This window comes from Corythoichthys intestinalis, chromosome 4 (assembly GCF_030265065.1).
Source record: "Corythoichthys intestinalis isolate RoL2023-P3 chromosome 4, ASM3026506v1, whole genome shotgun sequence".
In the NCBI taxonomy this organism is placed as follows: domain Eukaryota; kingdom Metazoa; phylum Chordata; class Actinopteri; order Syngnathiformes; family Syngnathidae; genus Corythoichthys; species Corythoichthys intestinalis.
In genome coordinates, this window is record NC_080398.1 from 23701989 (window position 1) to 23724419 (window position 22431).

The 22431-nt window shown below is 38.7% G+C and overlaps 1 protein-coding gene across 1 annotated transcript in view; it reads left to right on the forward strand.

Moving 5' to 3' along the window:
• Positions 1 to 22431, forward strand: part of erfl3 (Ets2 repressor factor like 3) — a 123984-nt gene that overhangs the window by 74546 nt on the left and 27007 nt on the right. The window contains exon 2 of the mRNA XM_057833568.1: positions 7607 to 7841. Within this exon, the coding sequence (XP_057689551.1) occupies positions 7607 to 7841 (235 nt within the window). The remainder of the gene's footprint in view (positions 1 to 7606; positions 7842 to 22431) is intronic.

The following is a 22431-nucleotide window of genomic DNA, read 5'->3' on the forward strand; positions in this document are numbered from 1 at the left end:
TGATGCAATCAACGCACATGCCCCGCTCAAACAGATTAAAATGACAGCTCAGGGTCGTATGCACTTGTTACTTGTGTTTTTTGGAGTTTTGTCGCCCTCTGCTGGTGCTCGGGTGCGACTGATTTTATGGGTTCAGCACCATGACAATTGAGTAATTATTGACATCAACAATGGTAAGCTACTGGTTTATTTTTTGATTGAAAATCCTACAAATTTTATTAAAACGAAAACATTAAGAGTGGTTTTAATATAAAATTTTTATAACTTGTACTAACATTTATCTTTTAAGAACTACAAGTCTTTTTATCCACGGATCGCTTTAACAGAATGTTAATGTTAATGCCATCTTGTTGATTTATTGTTATAATAAACAAATAGAGTACTTATGTACAGTATCTTGAATGTATATATCCGTCTTGTGTCTTATCTTTCCATTCCAACAATAATTTACAGAAAAATATGGCATATCTTATAGCTGGTTTGAATTGTGATTAATTAATTTTTAAGCTGTGATTAACTCGGTTAAAAATTTTAATCGTTTGACAGCCCTAATTATAACAAACAGCACCTGACTCCAATCAACTGATTACACTTATATAAAACACCAGATTGGTGAAAAGGTGTGGTCTTGTTTTGTTGGAGTGAAATCCTGCACCCACTGCGGCCCTATGTGGAATAGTTTGGAGACCACTGCTTTAAGGTCTTCCAAATTTGGGTCCAGTGGTTGACCACTAATCTGCTCAAGCTCAGAATCCTACAGGAATGGGAACAAAAAAAAGAACGGTAAATAGAAGTTACCAAAATAACAGTAAACTATACTGGAATCCTAAGTTTAGAACGGAGTCCTGTTGCTACAATGGAACAGAAATCTAATGGCGCTAGGCATGTGCCGGTATAATATTCTGACGGTGTGATAATCTTCAACCAAAATATCTCGGTTTTACGGTATCACGGTATTCCAATTACAGCTCTAAATTGTGTTCCTCTGAGATATCTGTGTTTAAAAACGAAAAACGTTTTTTCCATTGAACAGGATTTTTATTGTTCAAATTTTTTTTTAGCAAATTGGAACATAAATATTATGTTAAGTTTAAATAAATAACATAAAATAATAATATAAATAAAATAATAATAATAAATTATAATATTTGAAATAAAATTAAAATAAATGCAGTCCTTTAGGTGAGCCTAAACCCACAGCCACAGCTTCCCATCATTACCATCAGAAACAAAATAACTGAATTATTTTCTGATAAAAAGCACATATGTATGACTCGTATCATGTTTACATTATACACACACTCTCTTTCTCAAATCACAAAAAACACCACGGCGAGACTCACTAAACACACTGGAGTTAGCTCTCGTACCTAGTGGGAAATTTTCATGGTGTTATGGTAAATGGTGTTATACTTGTAGAGCGCTTAGCACTATTTCGCCATCCACCTACTGGTGACGCAACACCAGGAGCAATTTGGGGATCAGTATATTGCTCAAGGACACTTAGACGAGTACATCAGGGAAGGGAATTGAACCCACAACCTCTGGGTTGAGGGACAACAACTCTACCACTGAGCCACGCCACCCAGACAATGTAGTGTTTGCCAACTGTTAATTTTGTATAATGCGAAATCGGCTGTCACCCTCCGCAAACATGTTTTACATGTTTTTTGGCCCTCCCTCTCTTAGCAGCGGCCATCTGTAACTTTTATGTAGCCGAAGTATTCCCATACCAACAATTTCGTTTTCTTCAATGGGGGGGGGAATTCAGGGGTTTCACCACCTCCAGCCATTGTGTAGTACAGCTGACTCACTGACACTGAGCAACAACCGGTGGGGGAGGGTTGAGCCTTGCAGCTGCAAGCGAGGGATTTTTCAATGCATTTTTGAGACATGAAAATAGCGGTATGATGGAAAATTTTTCGGTTTTGAAACCTTGAAGTTTTCATTCCAATGTATACCTTGAAACCGGTAATCGGCACATGTCTAAATGGCCCTAAAATGTATCATGAACTATGCTAATATATGTATGAAAAACACTTCAGAAGCATAAATCACAGTCAATCACAGTAAGCGAGATCAAGTGAGATCATATATTCTGAGGCAAAGTACTTCCTTTCGTCTTGTTCTTAACTTCCAATCATCTAATGTTAACCAAGCACCCACTGTATTTGTTTTCCACCTCTTGTGTGTTACCGCATCGCGACCTACAAGCTTGGCCGTTGACCACATCATTGGCCTCCCACAAGCCGCGCATTCTCCAGCGCTATTAAAATCCCGTCTGGAATTTTTGAGATGGAAAATGTGTAGGCATCTCACACATTGCTCGAGTGTTATTTGGATGGTCCGAATCGTGCCATAGAATCCTGAGTAGGTGGTAACAGCGAGTGAGTCACGGTCCGCGCTTCACAATCACACCCCCTGTGCAGCCTGTTGTCAATAACATAAGCAAAGGAAAGCTTAGAAAGTGCACTCTTCTGTTACCGTTACATAACAGCACAAAAAGAAAAATGAGTGTGCAGATTCATAACAGTCTGGCAGATGTGCCACCAACATGATTGTGTTACGCAACCCACCAAATGGTTCTGGGCAGGTTAGCGTGGCGCAGATTATCAGAGTGATCTATCTCGCCTCAGGCAGTCATCCACTAAATCCATTCACATCCATAATCTGATGTTTTGGACGTGTTTGTCTCACAGTGCCCAACCTCATTTCCTGTTGCTGCTCAAACTTGAATGTGGTTAGGCAAACAGCTGTGCAGTATGTATGTCCACGCCCACAGTCTCACTGTGTGTGTGTAAATCTTGTTTCCTCTGCGCAGCAGGTGTATTGAAATGAGGGATGACTGGTCGGTTTTTTCTCTGGTCGTAGGAAAGAGTGAGTGCACTGGAAGGAAAGAGGTGGAGGAGGCCAAGCGTCCCGCAATGGCCACTAACACAACATTGAGCACAGTAGTTTCAGTGTGTTAGCTGTCAGGAGGCACTGTGGTGAGGCTTTGTGTTAAACACAGGAATGTGGTTTGAACGAAGACCCAAGTTGGTATTCCCATGACAAAGACTGTAGGTGAAGAGATTACGACGCTTCCCATGCTAGCTTTTATTTTTATCAGGGCTACAGCTATCGAATATTTTAGGAACCGAATATTTTACTGAAAATTTGATTAATCGAGTAATCGGATAAAACATTTTTTTTAAATTATAAATTTACATGAGAAAACAAGACATTTTACCTAATATTGAACCGTTTTTAGTAGGGCTGTCAAACGATTAAAATTTTTAATCGAGTTAATCACAGCTTAAAAATTAATCGTAATTAATCGCAATTCAAACTAGGGGTGTGACAAATTATCGAAATGGTGATATATCGTGATACTTCGTATCCCGAAAGGTTATCGATATGCTCCTGCAAGTTGCTACCAAAATCTTCCACCATAATAGTGTCTCAGTTAACTCTAAGGCTGCCTTGACTGTGCTCAACGCCCAATCCATTTAGACTGGGAACGTTCGTTCATTCGAAACCAGAGCATTCACAGTCATTCTGTCAGATTTTCAGGGCATTTACAGGTCACTTGCTGTTCATATTAGGGCATTTCCAGGTCATTTCCTGTTGAGTTTGAGTCACTGCCTATTCATTTGGGTGATTCCCAGGTCGGTAACACAAAATGAACAGGAAGTGACCCATAAAATACCCCAAAATCAACAGGAAGTAACTGAAAATCAACAGGTAAATGACCTTAAATGGCCCAAATTTCCTCATTGCCTGGCATTGGCTGCTACTGACAGCCATAGACGTTCAATCCGTTTGAAGTGGGTGGGATGGCATGTTCATTCGCTGCCACCCTCCCAGTTCAAATGTATTGGACGTCTACTAGTGATAAACTCATTCCAATTCACAGCAGAAGCTTGTTTTTCTGTTTATTAGTTGTTTTTAGAATATCCTAGAATGATTTCCTGACCATTTTTTAACGTGATTAATTTAAAAAATTAATTACCGCCCGTTAACGCGATAATTTTGATAGCACTAGTTTTTAGACAATCAATGTCTTTATTTTAGATGTACGTTGTTGAAAACAGCCAACAATTGCATCTCAGATGTGACTAGTAAAAAAACCAACAACAAATTCACTGCTTTCATTCATAAAACTTTTTTAAAAATTATTTTTTAAATCTTATTTCTTACCTACAAATGTCATTATGCTTGATAACTCACACCACTTAAAAGTTAAACACTTAAAAGTGTTTTTCCCACGCGTTTCAATTGAATTTCCATTTGTGTCGAGCTATTTTTAAGTTCTAGTTAAGTTTTAAGTTAGTCTAAATTGTAAATCCTGGTAGGAGTTTGAGTTTTTGCAGTGTTAAATATAAATGTATGATACCTCCTGTATTGGAGCACATTAGGCACCAGTGCTACTGAGCTGAAATTGACAGTTAGCTTCATTATGTTTTTATCTGACACCCTCGTCACTCAACAGCGCTGTGTTTTTACAGATCAAAATAAAGCCTGTATGGAAGACAAGTTAGCCACGCATCGACACTAGTCATAATTAATAGAAACAGGGCTAAGGTTATGTTAGCAAGGTGCAGTAACGTTAATCTTATTTATTAGCGCTACGTTAACTTAATTTTACCTTGTCCCGCATATGGCTCCTCTGCTATCGGAGTAAACTGGGTGCCTTTGGTGGAGATGCAGCATTGAAGACATTCTGCAGCGTTATACAAGCGCTGTCTTACAGTGAATACATGAAACAATTTTCACCTTGGTGTCCAACTCGCACGCTTTTGACGTTTTCTGCTTTTCCTGGGTGCCTTTTTCTTCGCGTTTGTCGGTGTCTTTGTCGTTACCTCTATATTCATGCATGGTTGAAATCAAATATATCCGCTACGGTGGTAGCAGGTAGCATCAGATGTGTGTCATAGACATAACATGTACGTAGAACTAGATGTGAAATGACCGACTCGGCGACGTTAATAAAACAGCCTCCATCTTAAAGCAGTACACTTGTTAGCGCTCATAAATAAGATTAACGTTACTGTCACTCGCTCACATAACGTTATCCCTGCGGAGGGCTAGGTTTCTATTCATTATGACCACTGTCGATGCGTGGCTAGCGCTTCCATACAGGCTTTATTTAATCTGTGAAAACACTGCTGAAGAGTGATTAGGGTGTAAAATAAAAACTTAATAATGCTAACTGTCAATTTTAGCTCACTAGTCATTGCTGGATAAAACACCAAATAGCATTGGTGCCTAATGTGCTCCAATACAGCACAGCACTTATTTTGAACACTGCAAAAACTCAAAATCCTATCACGACATACAGTTTATACTAACTTAAAACTTAACTAGAACTTATAGCTTGACAAAAGTGGAAATTCAATTGAAACACGTGGGAAAAACACCTAACTTTTAAGTGATGTGTGTTATCAAGCGTAATGACGTTTTTAGGTAAGAAATATATATATTTCTATAAGCTCTAAAAGTTTTTTTGAGTGAAAGCAGTGAATTAGTCTTTTTTTTCTTTTTTTTTTTTTTAAAGTCACATTTGAGATGCAATTGTTGGCTGTTTTCAACAATGTACATTGAAAATAAAGACATTGGCTTAAAATGGATCAATATTAGATGAAATGTCTTGTTTTCTCATCTATATTTATAATTGCTCTTTACCTAAAAAAATGTTTTATCCGATTAATCGATAGAATTTCAGTCGATTACTTGATTACTAAAATATTCGATAGCTGCAGCCCTAGTCAATACACATTCCAATCTGAAAGGATGTAGCAGAGTTTCTATCCCTGCCCCTGATGGACACAACACATTTATTATTATTATTTATTTATGAACGACGTGTGTACAAAATCACTGTAACTAACTGAATCTTTCGAAAGTGGGTGGACATGACGAGCGCTCCTTTTAGAAATCCTTTGAGTTTCAATTAAGGACAGTCATGAACTCTGTTTATTACAGTATCACGAAATGCTAATTTAGCCGCTAGAACTGCAACTAGCTAGTTACAACACATTTTCCTGTAACAGTTAATGATTCTGAGTTTTTTAAAGTAAAGGTTTCCACTGTTGTTCCCTTATGTTGATGACATTTAAAGCTATATATAGGGGACCGGCTGTAGTGAAATAAACAAAGCTAACTCTGGTTGTGGCTGAAAATACTGTGAACGGCGGTCAACATTGTTATGCTCAGATACATCCAGTTCTCAGGGGACTTTTATCATCCAATACTGACAAGGTCATCTTTATCCTGTGAGCAGAAGAGGTAAAGATGCAGAAATACCTCCAAAGGAAAATGCTCACTTATTGGTGGTCAGAATTTGTCATTCATTTTAGTATTTTTTAGCATTGCCACAAAGAAGTAATATTACTTGCCACGTGACAGTTGTTGTGTGGTAAATTTTTCAAATTCTGAATAGTATTTATTTATTTATTTTTTTTCCAGATACATTTTCAACATGCATGAATATATATGCTGTGTATTTATAGTTGTCGTACCGTGATCACTCAATTTAGAAATAGAATTATATTATTGAGTTTCCTAGGGACTCACTCAAACTACAACATACAAGTCTTCGGGACTCGCTACTTGAAAAACCTAGCAAGATCACTGACCATACAAAGTTGGTAGTTTTGAGAACAGAAGTGGGTGAAATTGAATGATTAGAAAAGAGTGGGGCTAAAATTTTGTTGAAAGAATATGTTCTTGAATTGCAATTTTTGTTTAAAAAATGAGATGCGTAAGGTACACAAAAAATCCTCAGTTCAGTATTCCAACGAATTCAGCCTGAAGGCTTTTGAGTTTCACGTGTGGTTTTAAATTCAACGTATGATGATTGCAACATTGTAATCCAAGCGCAACTAGAAAATGTGTTGCTAAGCAGAGCTCTGCCAAGGTGGAACAATTATTGTATGTTATGCAAAAGATTTTTGGCAAGGAACAGTTTAGAACCAGTTGTTTCAATGACGTGAATTAAAAAAGTGAAAGTGCTGAGAAAAATTAAGAAGAGGGCCAGAGGCTCTGCCATATCTCAAGGCAAGTTATAAAATACGAAACCACCACAAAAAGAGGTGGTACCATCAGTGGACTATCTGAGCCTCGGAGGGACTCCACACTTCAGAGTTCAAGTTCAGGATAGTTGTGGTGGAGTTTGAATTAGACCATTTGTATTCTTCAGAGAAATGTGTTTAGTAGAATGCTGTTGAGCTAATCAGAACCAAACTATAGAAGTTGAAACATGGCTTGGATTTCCCATAACTAAAGCCAAAGAGAAATTTCCCGAGAGCAAACTGACAGTGCAGGAAAGCAGAGGGTAAGGTTAGTAAGCAGACATTCACTGTGGATGTGAAATATGAATGAGGCCACTCCACTGCGAGCTTGACTAAGCTGCACTCTTATGTGTGATCTATACTTGGCTAGACACTCCTAATCCTCTTTCCTCTTGTAGACTCCACTCACCTGAAACAGCTACAAACTGCTGACTCTTATCAGGCCTAACTTCAAACAAGTCTGGACTCCTTGACCCTAATGCATCCCCCACTTGTTGTTCGACACAGCTACATTATTTTGTTATTCACAAGCCGCTTACTTTTATTCATGACAGGTTTCGCCTTTCCCGACTGGGCCTACAAGCCTGAGTCGAGCCCGGGATCACGGCAGATACAGCTGTGGCACTTCATCCTGGAACTGCTGAGGAAAGAGGAATACCACGACGTCATCGCGTGGCAGGGTGACTACGGCGAGTTTGTCATCAAGGATCCGGATGAAGTGGCCCGGCTATGGGGGGCCAGGAAGTGTAAACCTCAAATGAACTATGACAAACTGAGCAGGGCACTGAGGTAAAATGACTAACACTTGTTTTATCTTCAAGTTAAATTCAGTTCAAGTTCAATTTCTTCTTTAGCGATGTTTTGCCAGTTTTTCACTGGCTACCTTCACTTTTGTCTTGAGTGGAAAAAAATGCTCTATTGCAGTGGTGTCAAACTGATCTTAGTTGTGGGTTGGGAACCTCTGATACCTCACAATACCATACGATTCGCGATCCATGGCTCATGATAATGATTATCTCATGATGTGGCAATACAAGAATTATCATGGGTTAAAAAAATCAATTTTAAATATTTTACGGTAAAACTATTAAAGATAAAAACAAGCTATTTCTAAATGTACTAGGGCTGCAGCTATCAATTATTTTACTATCAAAAAGTTAGTAATTTGATTAGGACCATTTTATGCGTTGCAGAATAAATTTTAGGAGAAAATGCTTGCTAAGATTGCACTTTCAATAGAGCATTAAATGCAAATACAAAAAAAATCATGAGTGGTTCTTCAAACAATGCAGAATTGCACTTTCATTTAAAAATAAATTAAAATACCTGAGCTTCGCCTCAAGTGGTAGGAAAAAAAAGTATCTTAGTACAACAAAAGAACAATTGTTATTGTTTGCTAGCAAAAGTCCACTAGCTTAAATGCTATAAAATGCTAACTTTTTTTTTTTTTTAACAATGCTGTTAACAAATCGTTGAAAGAGATATTTCCCCCCCAAAACTTCTAAATATACCTATAAATTAAATTATGAGCTCAAACAAAAACGTACCTTTTGTTGGTCTTAACAAGGAGCCACTGGATTCAGCCATGTTAACTCATTTGCTCCCAGAAACGTATAAATACGTTCTATTTTTAAATGCTTCATTCTCCCAAAAACATATTTATAAGTCTTTTGTTTTTGTTTTTTTATTTTTTTAACAAGAATCAAGAGCTTGCGATCTATTTGAGAAACAAAAAACAAGGCTCCAAACCCATTTTATACAACTGGCCACTGGAGGGCAGTAGCGCATTTTATAAGACCTGCAACCCGATTGAACAGCAATGAACGGCCTGGCAGGCCGGTCAGAGCTTCAGATTTTTGGGATGTAACTAATGCAAAAAGTAGCTTTGTTATAATCAAAGTTATGTTTGAAATGTATGTGTTTACAAAAAGCTCGTTTTCTCGTTTTTTTTCATCAGAAATTGGAAAATTGCTCAAAGTAAGCTATTTTCTAATGCTGATTTCTAAAGAATGGAAAAAGATTTGAACTTACTTTTTTCTGCTGAAAGAAGAAAGGCTATGCTTTCTTTTGGTGGGTTCCATGTTTATATAGCAATAGAACAGAATTTTCTGTGGGCCTTGCAAAATCAGTAAAAATCCAGAAAAACGGCCAGGAGCAAAGGGCAAAAATGGCTGGGAGTGAATGAGTTAAATGAGTTATGTCATATTCACTGTATGTCATATTCACTGTTGAAATTAGAGGGCAGCGTATCCACCCTGAGCAATAAAACTATGCAAACACTTTCAAAACAAACCATTGCAACGCCATTCTAATTTAATGAATCCTCGAAGCAGCAAAATTTGATTAGAAGCTTTTTTCCAATAGAATTACTGTTGATTGATTAATCATTGCAGCACTAAAATGCACTAAAATTGAGTTTTGATTTTTTGCAGTTGTGTATACCTATTACAGAATTAGGGCCTTACCTGCTGTTATCGGAGGAGTTGGCATTATCATCAAACCGTAAAAATTCTATGACAGACTTTTACAACTTTTCCATCTCATTGGAGTAAGCTGACTGGAAGCATTTCATTCCGACCCCACGCAAGTGCAGCCTTTTACACTTTGGCACTCTTTCAGCCAGACATTCCATTAGTCATGTCAGTTAAAATCCAAATAGCAATGACACAACCCTGGCCACGTGCCCCTACACACACTATTGACCTGTACCAGTTCAGCGTCCCTTGTGCCAAGTAAAATACTCGACTGTTTGCCCAGTCACACCTCAACACTTTTTGGTTGTACTTTTAATTAAATATGCGACCATAGACATGAAGCCAAGACTGTTAGTGTGTTACAACTGAATAATTTAGATATGTTTTGTCATGATGTACCCGCAAGCTAGGCGAATGAATAGTTTTCCATTTTTTCATGTGTGATTGTTAGCTGTTGTCCATCATTAGTCTGGAGGTGAGATATCAAATCAGTGCAGTTTGCTATTGACAGCAGATTTATTGTGTATTACACAATATGAAATGACAAAAACAAACACACATGCTAACACATTTGTATTCCGTTGCTAACACATTTGTATTCCATTGCGCTGGATTACGGTCTGCCTCCAAGTCTCCTTTTGAATAAAATTTGTCTGTTATGCATGAACATTATTATAATGAATAAAACAAAGACAAGAACAGTCTTGACTTAAAATAAAGTGCCAATATTTGTTTTTAAATATAATTTGAGTCAATCACAATTAGGGGCGTGACAAAATATCGAAATGGTGATATATCGTGATACTTTGTATCCCAAAAGGTTATCGATATGCTCCTGCCAAGAATCGAGATAGCGTTTTAAAAAGGTGTCAATGTCTAAAATAAAAATAAAAATGAACGAACAAGTTGCTACCAAAATCTTCCATCAGTGTCTCAGTTAACTGTAAGGCTGCATTGACGATGCTCGACGCCTGATCCATTTCGACTGGGAACGTTCGTTCATTCGAAACCAGAGCATTCACAGTCATTTTGTCCGATTTTCAGGGCATTTACAGGTCACTTGCTGTTCATTTTAGGGCATATGCAGGTCATTTTCTGTTGAGTTTGAGTCACTACCTATTCATTTGGGTGATTCCCAGGTCACTTCCTGTTCTGAAACTCAAAATAAACAGGAAGAGACACATGAAATACCCCAAAATCAACAGGAAGTAACTGAAAATCAACAGGAAAATGACCTTAAATGACCCAAAATTACCTCGTTGCCTGGCATTGGCTGCCACTACCGAGCATAGACGTTCAATCCGTTTGAAGTGGGAGGGATGGCAGCGAATGAACGAGGGTTCATTCGCTGCCACCCTCCCAGTTCAAATGGATTGGACGTCTACAAGTGATAAACTCATTCCAATTCACAGCAGAAGCTTGTTTTTCTGTTTATTAGTTGTTTGTAGAATACCCTAGAATGATTTCCTGACCAATGTATCGATAATCGTTGTATCGCCATATCGTCAGACCATCGCTATCGTGAGCTTTGTATCGCAAATCGTATCGTATCGTGAGGTACCAACAGGTTCCCACTCCTAATCACAATCAATTAGTCAATATAAACAAAGATGTGTTTCCTCAACAATGAGCACTGAACTAAAACAGAAACCCAACAGGTATTGTGCTTTGTCATCAGACAAAAATATTTGGTGCTACAAGAGAGGAGACTGTTGTGGTCTTGGTCCATGAAACAGCTTTTTTAACCTGGCAATTATAGGACAGCAAGCCTATCAATAACCAAAAGGCCTCTCAATAACTTACTAACTTATAACTAACAATGTAAAATGCAAGCATTATATAGTAAGGTTCATCACTCATTCCTCATAACAAAAATATGGTAGAACAAAAAAGATTAAAGGCTTGCCTTATAATAATCAATATAAACAGCAGTGAGTGAACCCAGTTTTAATAAAGTATGAGGTTTCTTCTCTGCATAGTACGAAATCCGACCAAGCATGCTGACAGGACTAACATTACACATCTATACTGTATGTCCGGGGTAAAAACCTACGTGCCGTGCATGGTTGCCGATCGAAGTATGGAAGCGTGTGGCGATCTCATCATATTTTGCCGGTAAACACTAAACATTCATCTGAAAAGTGGCGGCGGCTTGGAATAATGAACCTGGCTCCAGATGAGGCAATAATAATGTTATTGGATTTATTGGGATGACGTCATAATTCCTATTATCGGACCAATAATTATCGTGCACCAGTACTGTTGTGCATTGTATGTCTTGACTCTCAATTTTGAATGCTCAGTGTAACTGTTATTAAGCCTGTAGCGATATGCAATAAGTCAATATATCGTACGGTAAATAACAATGACGGCGATAATTTTCCAGGCTGCAATTTTTCGTCGCGTGCGTGCATACATTGTGCGTGCGTGTTTGCTGTGGTGCGTGCACTCGGCACAAGTGCATGTTGATTGCATATGCGACTCTAGTTCCTTACACAGATGTTTATGTGTCATAACACACCGTAGAATTAAAGTTCAGACATACAAAATACGGAAATACATCTATGTACATCTATCTAATGGAAAAAAGACAATTCACTAAACATTTTAGCCTGCTATAAAATAATTGGCAGTCTTCTCCAAAACTCAAAACTGCAGTTAAAAAGTGACACTTCAAATATGAAAAATTGCTGGTTTACAGCAAATGCAACGAAAAAATATGTGACGAAAAGAGAAGGGCACTTTTTTACGGAGTGTAAAGCTTATGGTTAGCGGCTTCGCGAAAATATTTCCAGTGAACATTTCAAAATAAAAGCGAATCATGTTAAACAGGTAAATAAAGATTTCTGGAGTTAATCCCACTACTTCAGATTCTACACTAAGAATAGCTTTTAAATTACACCCATGATGAAAAATCTGATTGGCAATGAATAATTTGGCTTCAGATTTGCTAACGTGCACTTTGCAGGACAAGATGACAGTCATTTTGGATCAAATAAAACTTGATGGGCGCTAATTGGCAGAGAACGAAAATTACATTGTGTTTCTCACCCATTTCATATTGTGCACTTAGCTAGCTTTCAAATGACTTGTTATACATTGTGTGTCTGTGCGTTTTTTTAAAAATATTTATCGTATAGTTTGTGTTTTATTTAGGAATAAAAATTTATTGCAATTGAATTGGTGATTTATTAGGGTGTATTGTCACTACATTAATGGTTGAATTAGTTTAAAAAAAATACAATTATATCTCATATCGGCAATACTTTATGAGAAAATATATCGTCTACTAGGGCTGGGCGATATGGCCTTAAACACGTATCACGATAAATTGAGCAGATTTACCTCGATAACGATAAATGACGATAAATTCACCCAAGCAGACTGTTATATAATTTGGAAATCTGAATCAATGCATGAAATACAGATTAACCGTTTCTTGTTGATTTATTTACCAGCTTTCAATTTAATATATTTAACAATTGTACATGCAGTCCAAACATTAAGTATACAAAAATTTATTGTAAACAATAAGAATTCAAGTATGAACATTTAAAACAGCTTGTATGGCTTGAACAATGTACATTGTCAAAATCAATATGCCTGTGCAAACATGTCATTGTAACACAAATTATTTACAGCTTGAACAGTACACTTCAAAAAGACAACTTACTGTTAATGGCTGCTTTGACATAATTACTCAACACAAGTGTTTACTGCAAGGTTTCAGGTTTTTTTTCCCCCAGTGCATTTTTTAATACATACACACACACACACATTAAAGCTGCATTGATCTAATGACACAGAATTAAGCACATACAGAAAAATAGCTGGAGCCATTAAACGGTTATATTATAATTTTCACTGTTAGATTGTACTTTATGCTGAATGCTTTACCATCACAAAAGCTATCAGAGAAATCACACACAGACAAGAGATACACAATAACGTGATAAACTAATGCTGCATTCCAGAGAAGGGGAAGTCGGATTTATCCCACTCGGATGGTACCAGTTCCGATCTCAAAGCGTTCCAAGCAAATGTAAACAACAAAGATGGCTGATCGCGACGAGGTGTTTTTTATTTTGGCCTTCCAAATACATTTTGACCTCCAGCGAACCTGCCTTCCTATAAGCGATCAAATAGTAGAGGAAAAACGACGGCTGCGTTATAGCTCACACTGTAAACTGCCTTTTTTTTAGTTACATCCTTTGCTGATCGTCAATATAAAAACATAGCACAACAAAGATAATTCACTGTTTGAGACATGGCGTCTCAAATAAACTTGATTTACTTCATTATTGTGTTATCATTCAATACGTTTTCATGAGCGCCAATTTGTCCAGTGACGTCAGATTGAAACAACTTGGAAGTCGGGGTATTTATTTTTTCTCCGACTTGGCGACTTGGACCTACCAGTTCGAGTGGCGTTCCAATGATATCTTCCAACTCGGAGGTCGGAAAAGTCCGACATCCCACTTTTCTGGAACGCAGCATAATTGCTAGATGCAGTCAGAGACCGATCCACTCATTAAGTTCAGCTGTTTCAACTAGTTTAGAGCCGCTATCCGACTCCATCACGTTCATTTGTAGCGTTAGCCGCTAGCGTTAGCCACTAACGTTAGCCTGTGGCTTGGCTACCAGTAGAAAGCATTGAAAGCATCCGCTTTGGAAATCGTGAGAACAAGGGAGGACAACGGGTGAAAGTCCGTCTGGGTGCCACCAAGAGTCTATTTAATGTCGGGTGAAAGTTTGGTGAACCTCCCTTAAGCAACACTCCATCACGTTTGCTTGAAGCGTTAGCCGCTAGCGTTAGCATACCGGCCTCGTTTGATTGGCTTCCTGATAACCACGTCATTCCATACGTAAGCACACTGTCTGCTTTCTTAAAGGGGAATGAACATAGCTGAACAACACAGTCAAAGCGGGATGAAAAGACTGTATTTTTTTTGTTTTAATAAATTACCGAATTTACCGTCATGGTCAAAATGATGTCGGTCATCGTAAAGAATTTCGGTACCGGTAAATTTTCGGTTTACCGCCCTGCTCCATCGTCTACTAAAATTTGTTATCGTGACAAGCCTAACTGTTATACCTTTTTGACCCTAAAGAAAGGGAAGCCACGTTTGCTTTATTTAACAGTTGCCATAATTCCTCCCCGGTGTACAGTGTGCGAAACAAAACTGAATTTTACAGTAAAACATTGGCAGCTACGGTTGCCAGAATTGTACTGAACAAATGGAAAATTGTAAAAATGTACTGTCAAATTAACAACAAACTACAGTAAAAACGAATTTTTAACTGTTCTCCAGAAAAAGACTGTGTAACCAGTCTGGTAATGGTGGTGACATTATGGTGCACCTTTTGTCATTCTCTGCTCTCTCCTACCTGCGTTTAAATCCACATAGTTGCCGTGGCAGTTGAGCGTGCTAACTGCTGAGCCAACTCTCTAGTTTGAGTTGCCGGTTGTTACGCTCCTTTAAATTCACAGGAGGTAAGGATTTCCTAACCTTCTAAACTCATAGCACCTCCTCCAAATGGTCTTGAGTAGCTCAGTAGTCAGCATGCTCGACTGCCAAGATATATTGTGGGTTTGAATTCCCATTGGAAGGGAGTGAAAACGAGTAAAGGAGTGCAGTGACATCACCACCATTATTAAAACAGATTACATGTGGATTTCTTAAAAACGTAAATTTCTATGTATTTATTTTTATAGTGTATATAAATGTTATCCCTGGAGTTTTCAATTGCTAGAAGTCAACTTGTTCATGCACAAATTTTGCCTATAAGACCTTTAAAAAAAATGCTAATTACACTCTAATAGGAAAAAAGTTTAAAGGAAATACCTCACTTTTTCTGTATTGCATGCTCATTAGTCATTACCTTTGAGATTAGGATCAATGCAAAATCAGGCAAGGAATGTGAGCTCGGACACTAGGGGTCATGTTGATTATTTATAGCATATCCATCCTCTCTAGCTGTGACAGATTTTAAGCTTAAGCGGCGGTAAGTGCTTAAATATAGCAAGTCTTAGTGTCCATCTCTCCATCCTCCTCCATTCTTGTTTGGTCCAGTGTGAATAAATGAAGCAAAGTCACCTTTAAGCTACAAGGGCGGGCAACCACGCGCCATGTGGCCACCTGACGTGACACTAGATCTGTCCTCGGAGACATGGTGCCGAGATGCACATCAATAGTAATGTTGCGGCAGGATTAGCAGTAGTAAAGATTAATGAAGTCATAAAGAGCGGCGTGCGTACGTGTGCTTGTTAACAGGGCTGCGCGCTGTCAGAAGCCAGGCCAGCTTGTGTCCTTCATATGGAGAAAACCTGGAGTCTGTTAATAGCATCTGGCAATTAGTGTCCACACACATGCCCACCTACTCAAAAATGGGTTTTAAGTGTTCCTTTTCATCATTCCCACTATTATTGACACCTTTGTTATTGTTCTCTGGCTGCCTGTTGAACACATGGTCAAATTTCTGTTTTTCTACCCTTCCTGCCTTAAATTTTGATTGATTGCTGCTTGGGGTGGCACGGTGATCAAGGGGTTAGAACGTTTTCCTCACAGTCTTCGGATTTTGTGTTGAGTTTGCATGTGCAACCTGTGCTGGGTATTCTGGCTTCCATATACAGTCCAAAAACATTTAGTCTTAAAAGGTTAGAGCGTGATTTCCACACACTGGTTGATATATCTGAACCTCCAAGACGTACAGTGTATCACAAAAGTGATCATTTCTGCAGATATTTAAGTATATCTTTTCATTTTGACAAAATGACACAGAAAGCCTGCCCGCCTCATCAGACCGTAGAACATGGTTCCAGTAATCCATGTGTTTTGTTGACATGTCTTCAGCAAACTGTTTGCGGGCTTTCTTGTGTAACGCCTTCAGAAGAGGCTTCCTCCTAGGGTGACAGCCATGCACACCAATTTGATGTAGAGTGTGGCGTATGGTCTGAGCACTAACAGGCTGACCCCCCACCTCTTCAATCTCTGCAGAAATGCTGACCGCACTCCTGTAACGAGTCACATGACATTTTGGAGGGAAAATGACAAGCAGCACTGTATTTTGAAAATTAGGAATGTACGTAGTTTCTAACGGGTGTACTCACTCTAACTCACTCAATTGATATCCAAACCTAGGGTTTTGGATATTAATGATAATAGACTATAAAAAGATATAGACTGATAATATGCCCACCAACAATGCAATTTATATGTTGATTTCCTGCCTTGTTTGACTTTTTTTTTTTTTTTGACTGTGCGACTTAGTCTGAAAAATACGGCACTCCTGGAGGGCTATTAATGTTTGAACCTTCCATTAGTTTTCCCCCCATCGTGGAGTGCAGAACACAACTTAATGGTTTGACTACAGGCCCCCTCACTCCAAGAAGCACATTGGCCCTCCGTCTTACGGTCAGCAATCGTGTTTGGCTTCCCTACATGGTGGTCAGAGGTCAGAGGGGGCTGCCGCACACAGCTGGAAAAGATTAACAAGCCAACACGTGTGCACATTCACATACACAAGTGTGCCATTGTACCAGGACCCTCCGGCTTGCACGCATGTTTGGTGTGTTTGCTTCATTTCTAAATGTAATTGAAGAGCGGTGGACCACCACTACTGGCAAATGGCGTTCCCTATAAATGAAGTTGCAATGCTAAAAATGCTTAAATTGACAGAAATATGGGAAGTATATTCAAATACAGATTGCAGCCTTGAAATTTGATTAAAACATAAAAATTCCCATGATATAAGGCAGGATTTAAACATTTACGAGCTAAAAGACAAGTTAACCACTGTACAGTAAAGGTAAGATGAAACAGAATCACCCTATCTTTTTTAATTAATATTTAATGACAGCAGAATATAAAGACGGTCATAGAGTTTAGCAAGCCTCTTAGGCCATGTCTACACCTAGCAGTTTTTTTTTTTTTTTTTTTAAACCGAGGATCCTGCCCTAATACGTCGGGAAAAAAATAATTACGTCCACACCAACACGTTTGTAGGGGAAAAAAACAGCTTCCACAGCCAGCCACATTCATTCATTTTTAAGTACAGTGGTACCTCTACATATGAAGTTAATTCATTCCAGGGCCTTGTTTGTAAGTCGAAATTGTCGTATGTCGAGCAGGAATACATTGTATCTCCCATAAGAATACATTGTAATTCCATTCATTCGTTCCACAGCCCGAAAACCTACACTAAATCCTTAATAAATACTGCTGGTACTATTAGAAATGGCAATTACACATAGCAAAACAAATAGATTATAGATAAAAATCGGAATGATAATAATATAATAATAATTCCTGTAATAGTGTAACGAATCGGGTTCTAATGTGGCGGACGTTTTTTTCTGTACCTGCACGCATCGCGTGGCTGACGTGACAGAGTGAGAGAGGACTTTTTACTTTCACTTATCATGTTAAGCTGCGGGAGATAGTAGGCATGTTGTGTTGCACAAGTTCTGATATAAATGATTAAAAACCTGACGAAGCTGGTGATTTCTTTGGCGATGTTATGATAATAATAATTGCCACCTTAAACTTATAAACACTGGCGAATGGAGGTCGGAGGAAGACTGTCGAGATCGTAAACATTCTACGACCGTATTATCGAGCTAGTTCACGGATCCGCACACCACGCTCATGTTTTTCTATAATTTCTCGAGTTGGGAATCTTGGGGCACCTAACGATTCGATTACAATTACGATTGGGAGGCTCCGATTCGATTTTAAATCGATTATTGATGCACCACATCAATGGAAGCAAAAAAGCACCTGTTTAATTTACTCTCAGACTGTTTGTCGCAGTCACTGACTTTTCCACATTTAAATCTTTGGTTATCAGTGTCCACATGATGGCGCAACAAACTCAGAGTTCTTACATCTTCACTTTGGAAGGAGGTTTTAAGAACCCTCGTTTAAATGTGCGTTTGCTTGTGGATGATAGGACAAAACCGTTGAGAGATATTCTTTTTGCCAAATTCGGGGTGGCGTGGCTCAGTGGTATAGTAGTTGTCCCCCAAACCAGAGGTTGTGGGTTTGATTTTCTGCCCTGATGAACTAGCCGAAGTATCCTTGAGCAAGGTAGTGAAGCCCACATTGCTCCTGGTGCTGCGTCACCAGTAGGTAGATGGCAATATAGTGTAAAGCGCTTTGAGCATCTTCAAAGGTGGAAAAGCGCTATACAATTATAACACCGTTTACCATTTACTAAATACCTTGCTAGGCATGGTCATAGCTCTTTCAGTACCATTGACAATGATATACGTCCAATTATGTGGCTCTTTTCATTCTTCTGTGAATTTAAATTAGTTTGTCGCTTGTGGACATCCAAACCATTTGAAGTGGGAAGGGCTGTCAACAAATAGACATTCGTTCCAACCCACTTCAAATGGATTGGACGTCGACTGTCGTCAATTTATTTGTTTGTTTACTTATTTGTCCTTTTTTGGACTTATGTACTGTACATTTTTTTTCCCATTAAACAAAAAAAGGAAAAAAATAGTATCGTGTTATAGAATGTTTTCAAATTTAAATTAGTTTAAAATATATTCTATATTGTTTTTTTGTTTTTGTTTTTGTTTTTTTTTTTTAATAAAAAAAGGTATAAAAAATTGTAAATGTGATCTTTAAAAAAAAATAATAAAAAAGAGAAAATGTTATTGTTTATTTTGAATTTAAAAAAGAAGGAAAAACACTAGTCTCTGGTTTCTGTTGTCCTCAATCTTTCACTGAGTGCTACAGAAATTATTTTTAAATTTCTTTTTAGCAAGAGAAGTGAAGCCACTACACGTGATTTTAGGGCTAAAAAACGAGGATCTAAGTACAACAAAAGAACAATTGGCTAACTAAACATAGCAAAGGTCCGCTAGCTTAAATGCTGTAATGCTTTTTAAATAATGCTTTTAACAAATGCTTCAAACACATATTCCCACAAAAAATGACCAAATGTATTTATAAACTGAATTACGAATGCATTAATAAAAACTTTAGCTCAAACAAAAATGTAGCTTATGTTGGTCTTAACAGGGAGCAGCTGGATTCAGCCATGTGAAATACGTTATGTCTTATTCACTCTTGCCACTAGAGGGCAGTGTATCCACCCAAATCAATAAAACTAAATGCAAACACTTTCAAAACAAAACATTACAATGCCACTTTGATAAAACGAATACTCTAAGAAGCAAAATTTAATTTGAATGTTTTTTCTAATCGAATTACTCGAGTTAATCAATTAATTGTTGCAGCACTACATGATTTACTTTTGTGAGGCACGCAAAATGATGTGGCAGGCCGAATCTGGCCCCCAGATCACGAGTTTCACACCTATGATATATAGTATTACTACTTAAGTAGAAAAATAACAAACTAATGCAAAAGGAGCCTTTTGATTATGACAGTCTTGATAAAATGTGGCTATTACAAGTTTGGAAGACAATTTTGCTGCCATACCAGTGCAATTAGATGGCAATGATGCGACATTTTAGTTACGTATGAGATCACCCCAGTTTGAGTGTTTCACTGCGAAAAGGCTGCATTGTGATGAAACTAACCCCTGTTAAAGAATGGAAATACAGAATAAAGTACAGCCTGTGAGACTAATTTACTTCCACAAGTGGTGATTTACCCGAGGCACATTTTTCTAGAAAACTACTATTTGAAGTTTAGCACTTTTAATAGTAGCATTTTGACAAGTTTTACAATAGTTGGCTGAAACGGATGCACACATTGATGTCACCCCAGTGACCACATCCATACAACAGGCTGCAGGAAATGCACTCAGTGTTGCTCATTCAGCCAGCTTGTAGGTCAAATGGCCTTCGTGGCAGGAAAGTTCACGCCTGCACTGTATTGCTTTGTGTTCAACGTGCGCGTGTGAGCTTCCCATTGTGCGTCCCTGCGCTGTGTGTTTGTGTACACGTTGCATTGTCCTGCTTGAGTGAGGCTTTTATGTGCTCCACACTTACAAACACGCCAAAGTACATATTTGCATTCGTTAGGCATGTGATTGCCATCATCGGACCCTTACCCAGACTGTCGACCCACCCGCACAAAGCCCACGTGACACCTTGACTAATCACACCCCACGCCTAGCCCACATCACCACACATTTTAGTTCTTTAGTGAGATGGTAAGCAGTCATCATTGCTGACTCACCGGCAAGACGCTCACATGTTCATCTATGAACACCTGTGTGCGTGCACGTGTTGACGAAAGAGGCAGAAAGTAAACGGGGCTCATAGGGAGTATTGTAATCCTAACTTCCTGTCACCGTCAGCGCCTATTTACAGTGCAACAATGGGCAAAGGCACAGCCTGTGCACTCACTCGCCACCGGGTCGCATCCACAATGCTCTTTGTCTGTTTGTTTGTGGTGCGAGGCTATAGTGAGCTCATATCTCCTATTATATGCTGGGCAAAAAGTCTTACTCTCCTGGAATAGCAATGAACATATATGCAGAGTTCCTGCAGGTCCTAAAAAAAAGTTTAAAAGTATTGAATTAAAATCTGTGTTATTATGCTCTTAAATTGTCTAAATTTACTGTAAAGTCATTGTAGGTATTACATTTTAAGACAGGACAATAGGGTCAAATGATTATTTTTCTCCCGATTAGTCTGCAGACTGTCTTTTAATGATTAGTTGACTAGTCTAATCATTTTTTTATGAACTTTTTTTTTTTTGTGGTAATTTCATTTTTCTTGACTATTATTAACTCATTCACTCCCAGCCATTTTCACCGGTGCAAGCCCCTTCCCTCCTGGCCGTTTTACTGGATTTTGACTAATTTTGCAAGGCCCACAGAAAATTCTGTTCTATTGCTATATAAACATGGAACCCACCATAAGAAAGATTACTCTCTTCTTTCAGCAGGAAAAAAAAGTTAATATGTTTTTCCATTCTTTAGAAATCAGCATTCGAAAATAGCTTAGTTTGAGCAATTTTCCAATTTCTGATGAAAAAGCTGAGAAATTGAGCTTTTTGTAAAAGCATACATTTCAAACATGGTGACTTTAACACAGTTATTTATTGCTTTTGTGACATCCCAAACAGCTGAATAATGTTTTCCTTCTACAAAATTACATAAACAACAAGACAAATAGAGCTTTTGATAGCAAAGTAACCATTTATATGCACATGGCTGGACTGTTGGGCTGGGAGACGGTGCTGTTGTGGCCGCGGCTGTCTCGGCGGACAGGGTAGGCTTTTCCCTCGTCACCGCCTGTCTCATCAAGATGGATTTTTTTTTTGTCTTTCTTTTGTGGTGACCACTGCCTCATGGTGGAGTTCGCCTGGGGAACTTTGGGGCATGTTGTGTTCCTGGGGGGGAACTGGTTTGGCTGTGCGCATTTCCAGCTGAGTCACGGGACACTGGAGGTTTGTGGGGGACGCGAGCGGCCGAGCACGACGGCGCGGGCTCTGCTCAGCGAGCAGCACGGACTCAACGGCATCGTCCGCTGCACTGGTGGTTCCGGTCGTTCTGCTCGGTCGTCCAGCGCCTGGCATCCCCGGCGTCCTCCCGGTTGCTCTGCTCGGTCGTCCGCCGCCTAGCATCCTGGATGTCCTCCTGGTCGTCCATTCGGTCATCTTCCGCCGGCGCCCCGGCCATGCGGCCTGGCCGTTCGTTCCGTTGAATCGGGTTGCGGGTCTTACCAAAAGCGCTACTGGCCTCCAATGGCCAGTTTTATAGCTTTAAAATGGATTTTTGAAGTAAATTGCATCAGAACCTAGAGATGTCTCTTGTGAAAAAAACCGTAGAAGACGTATAAATAAGTTTTTGGGACACTGAAACAATTAAAAATAGAACGTATTTATACGTTTTTGGGAGCAAATGAGTTAATTAACTAAAACATTTTGCAACACTTCCTTTCTTTATTAAAGTACAAATAAACACCTAAATAA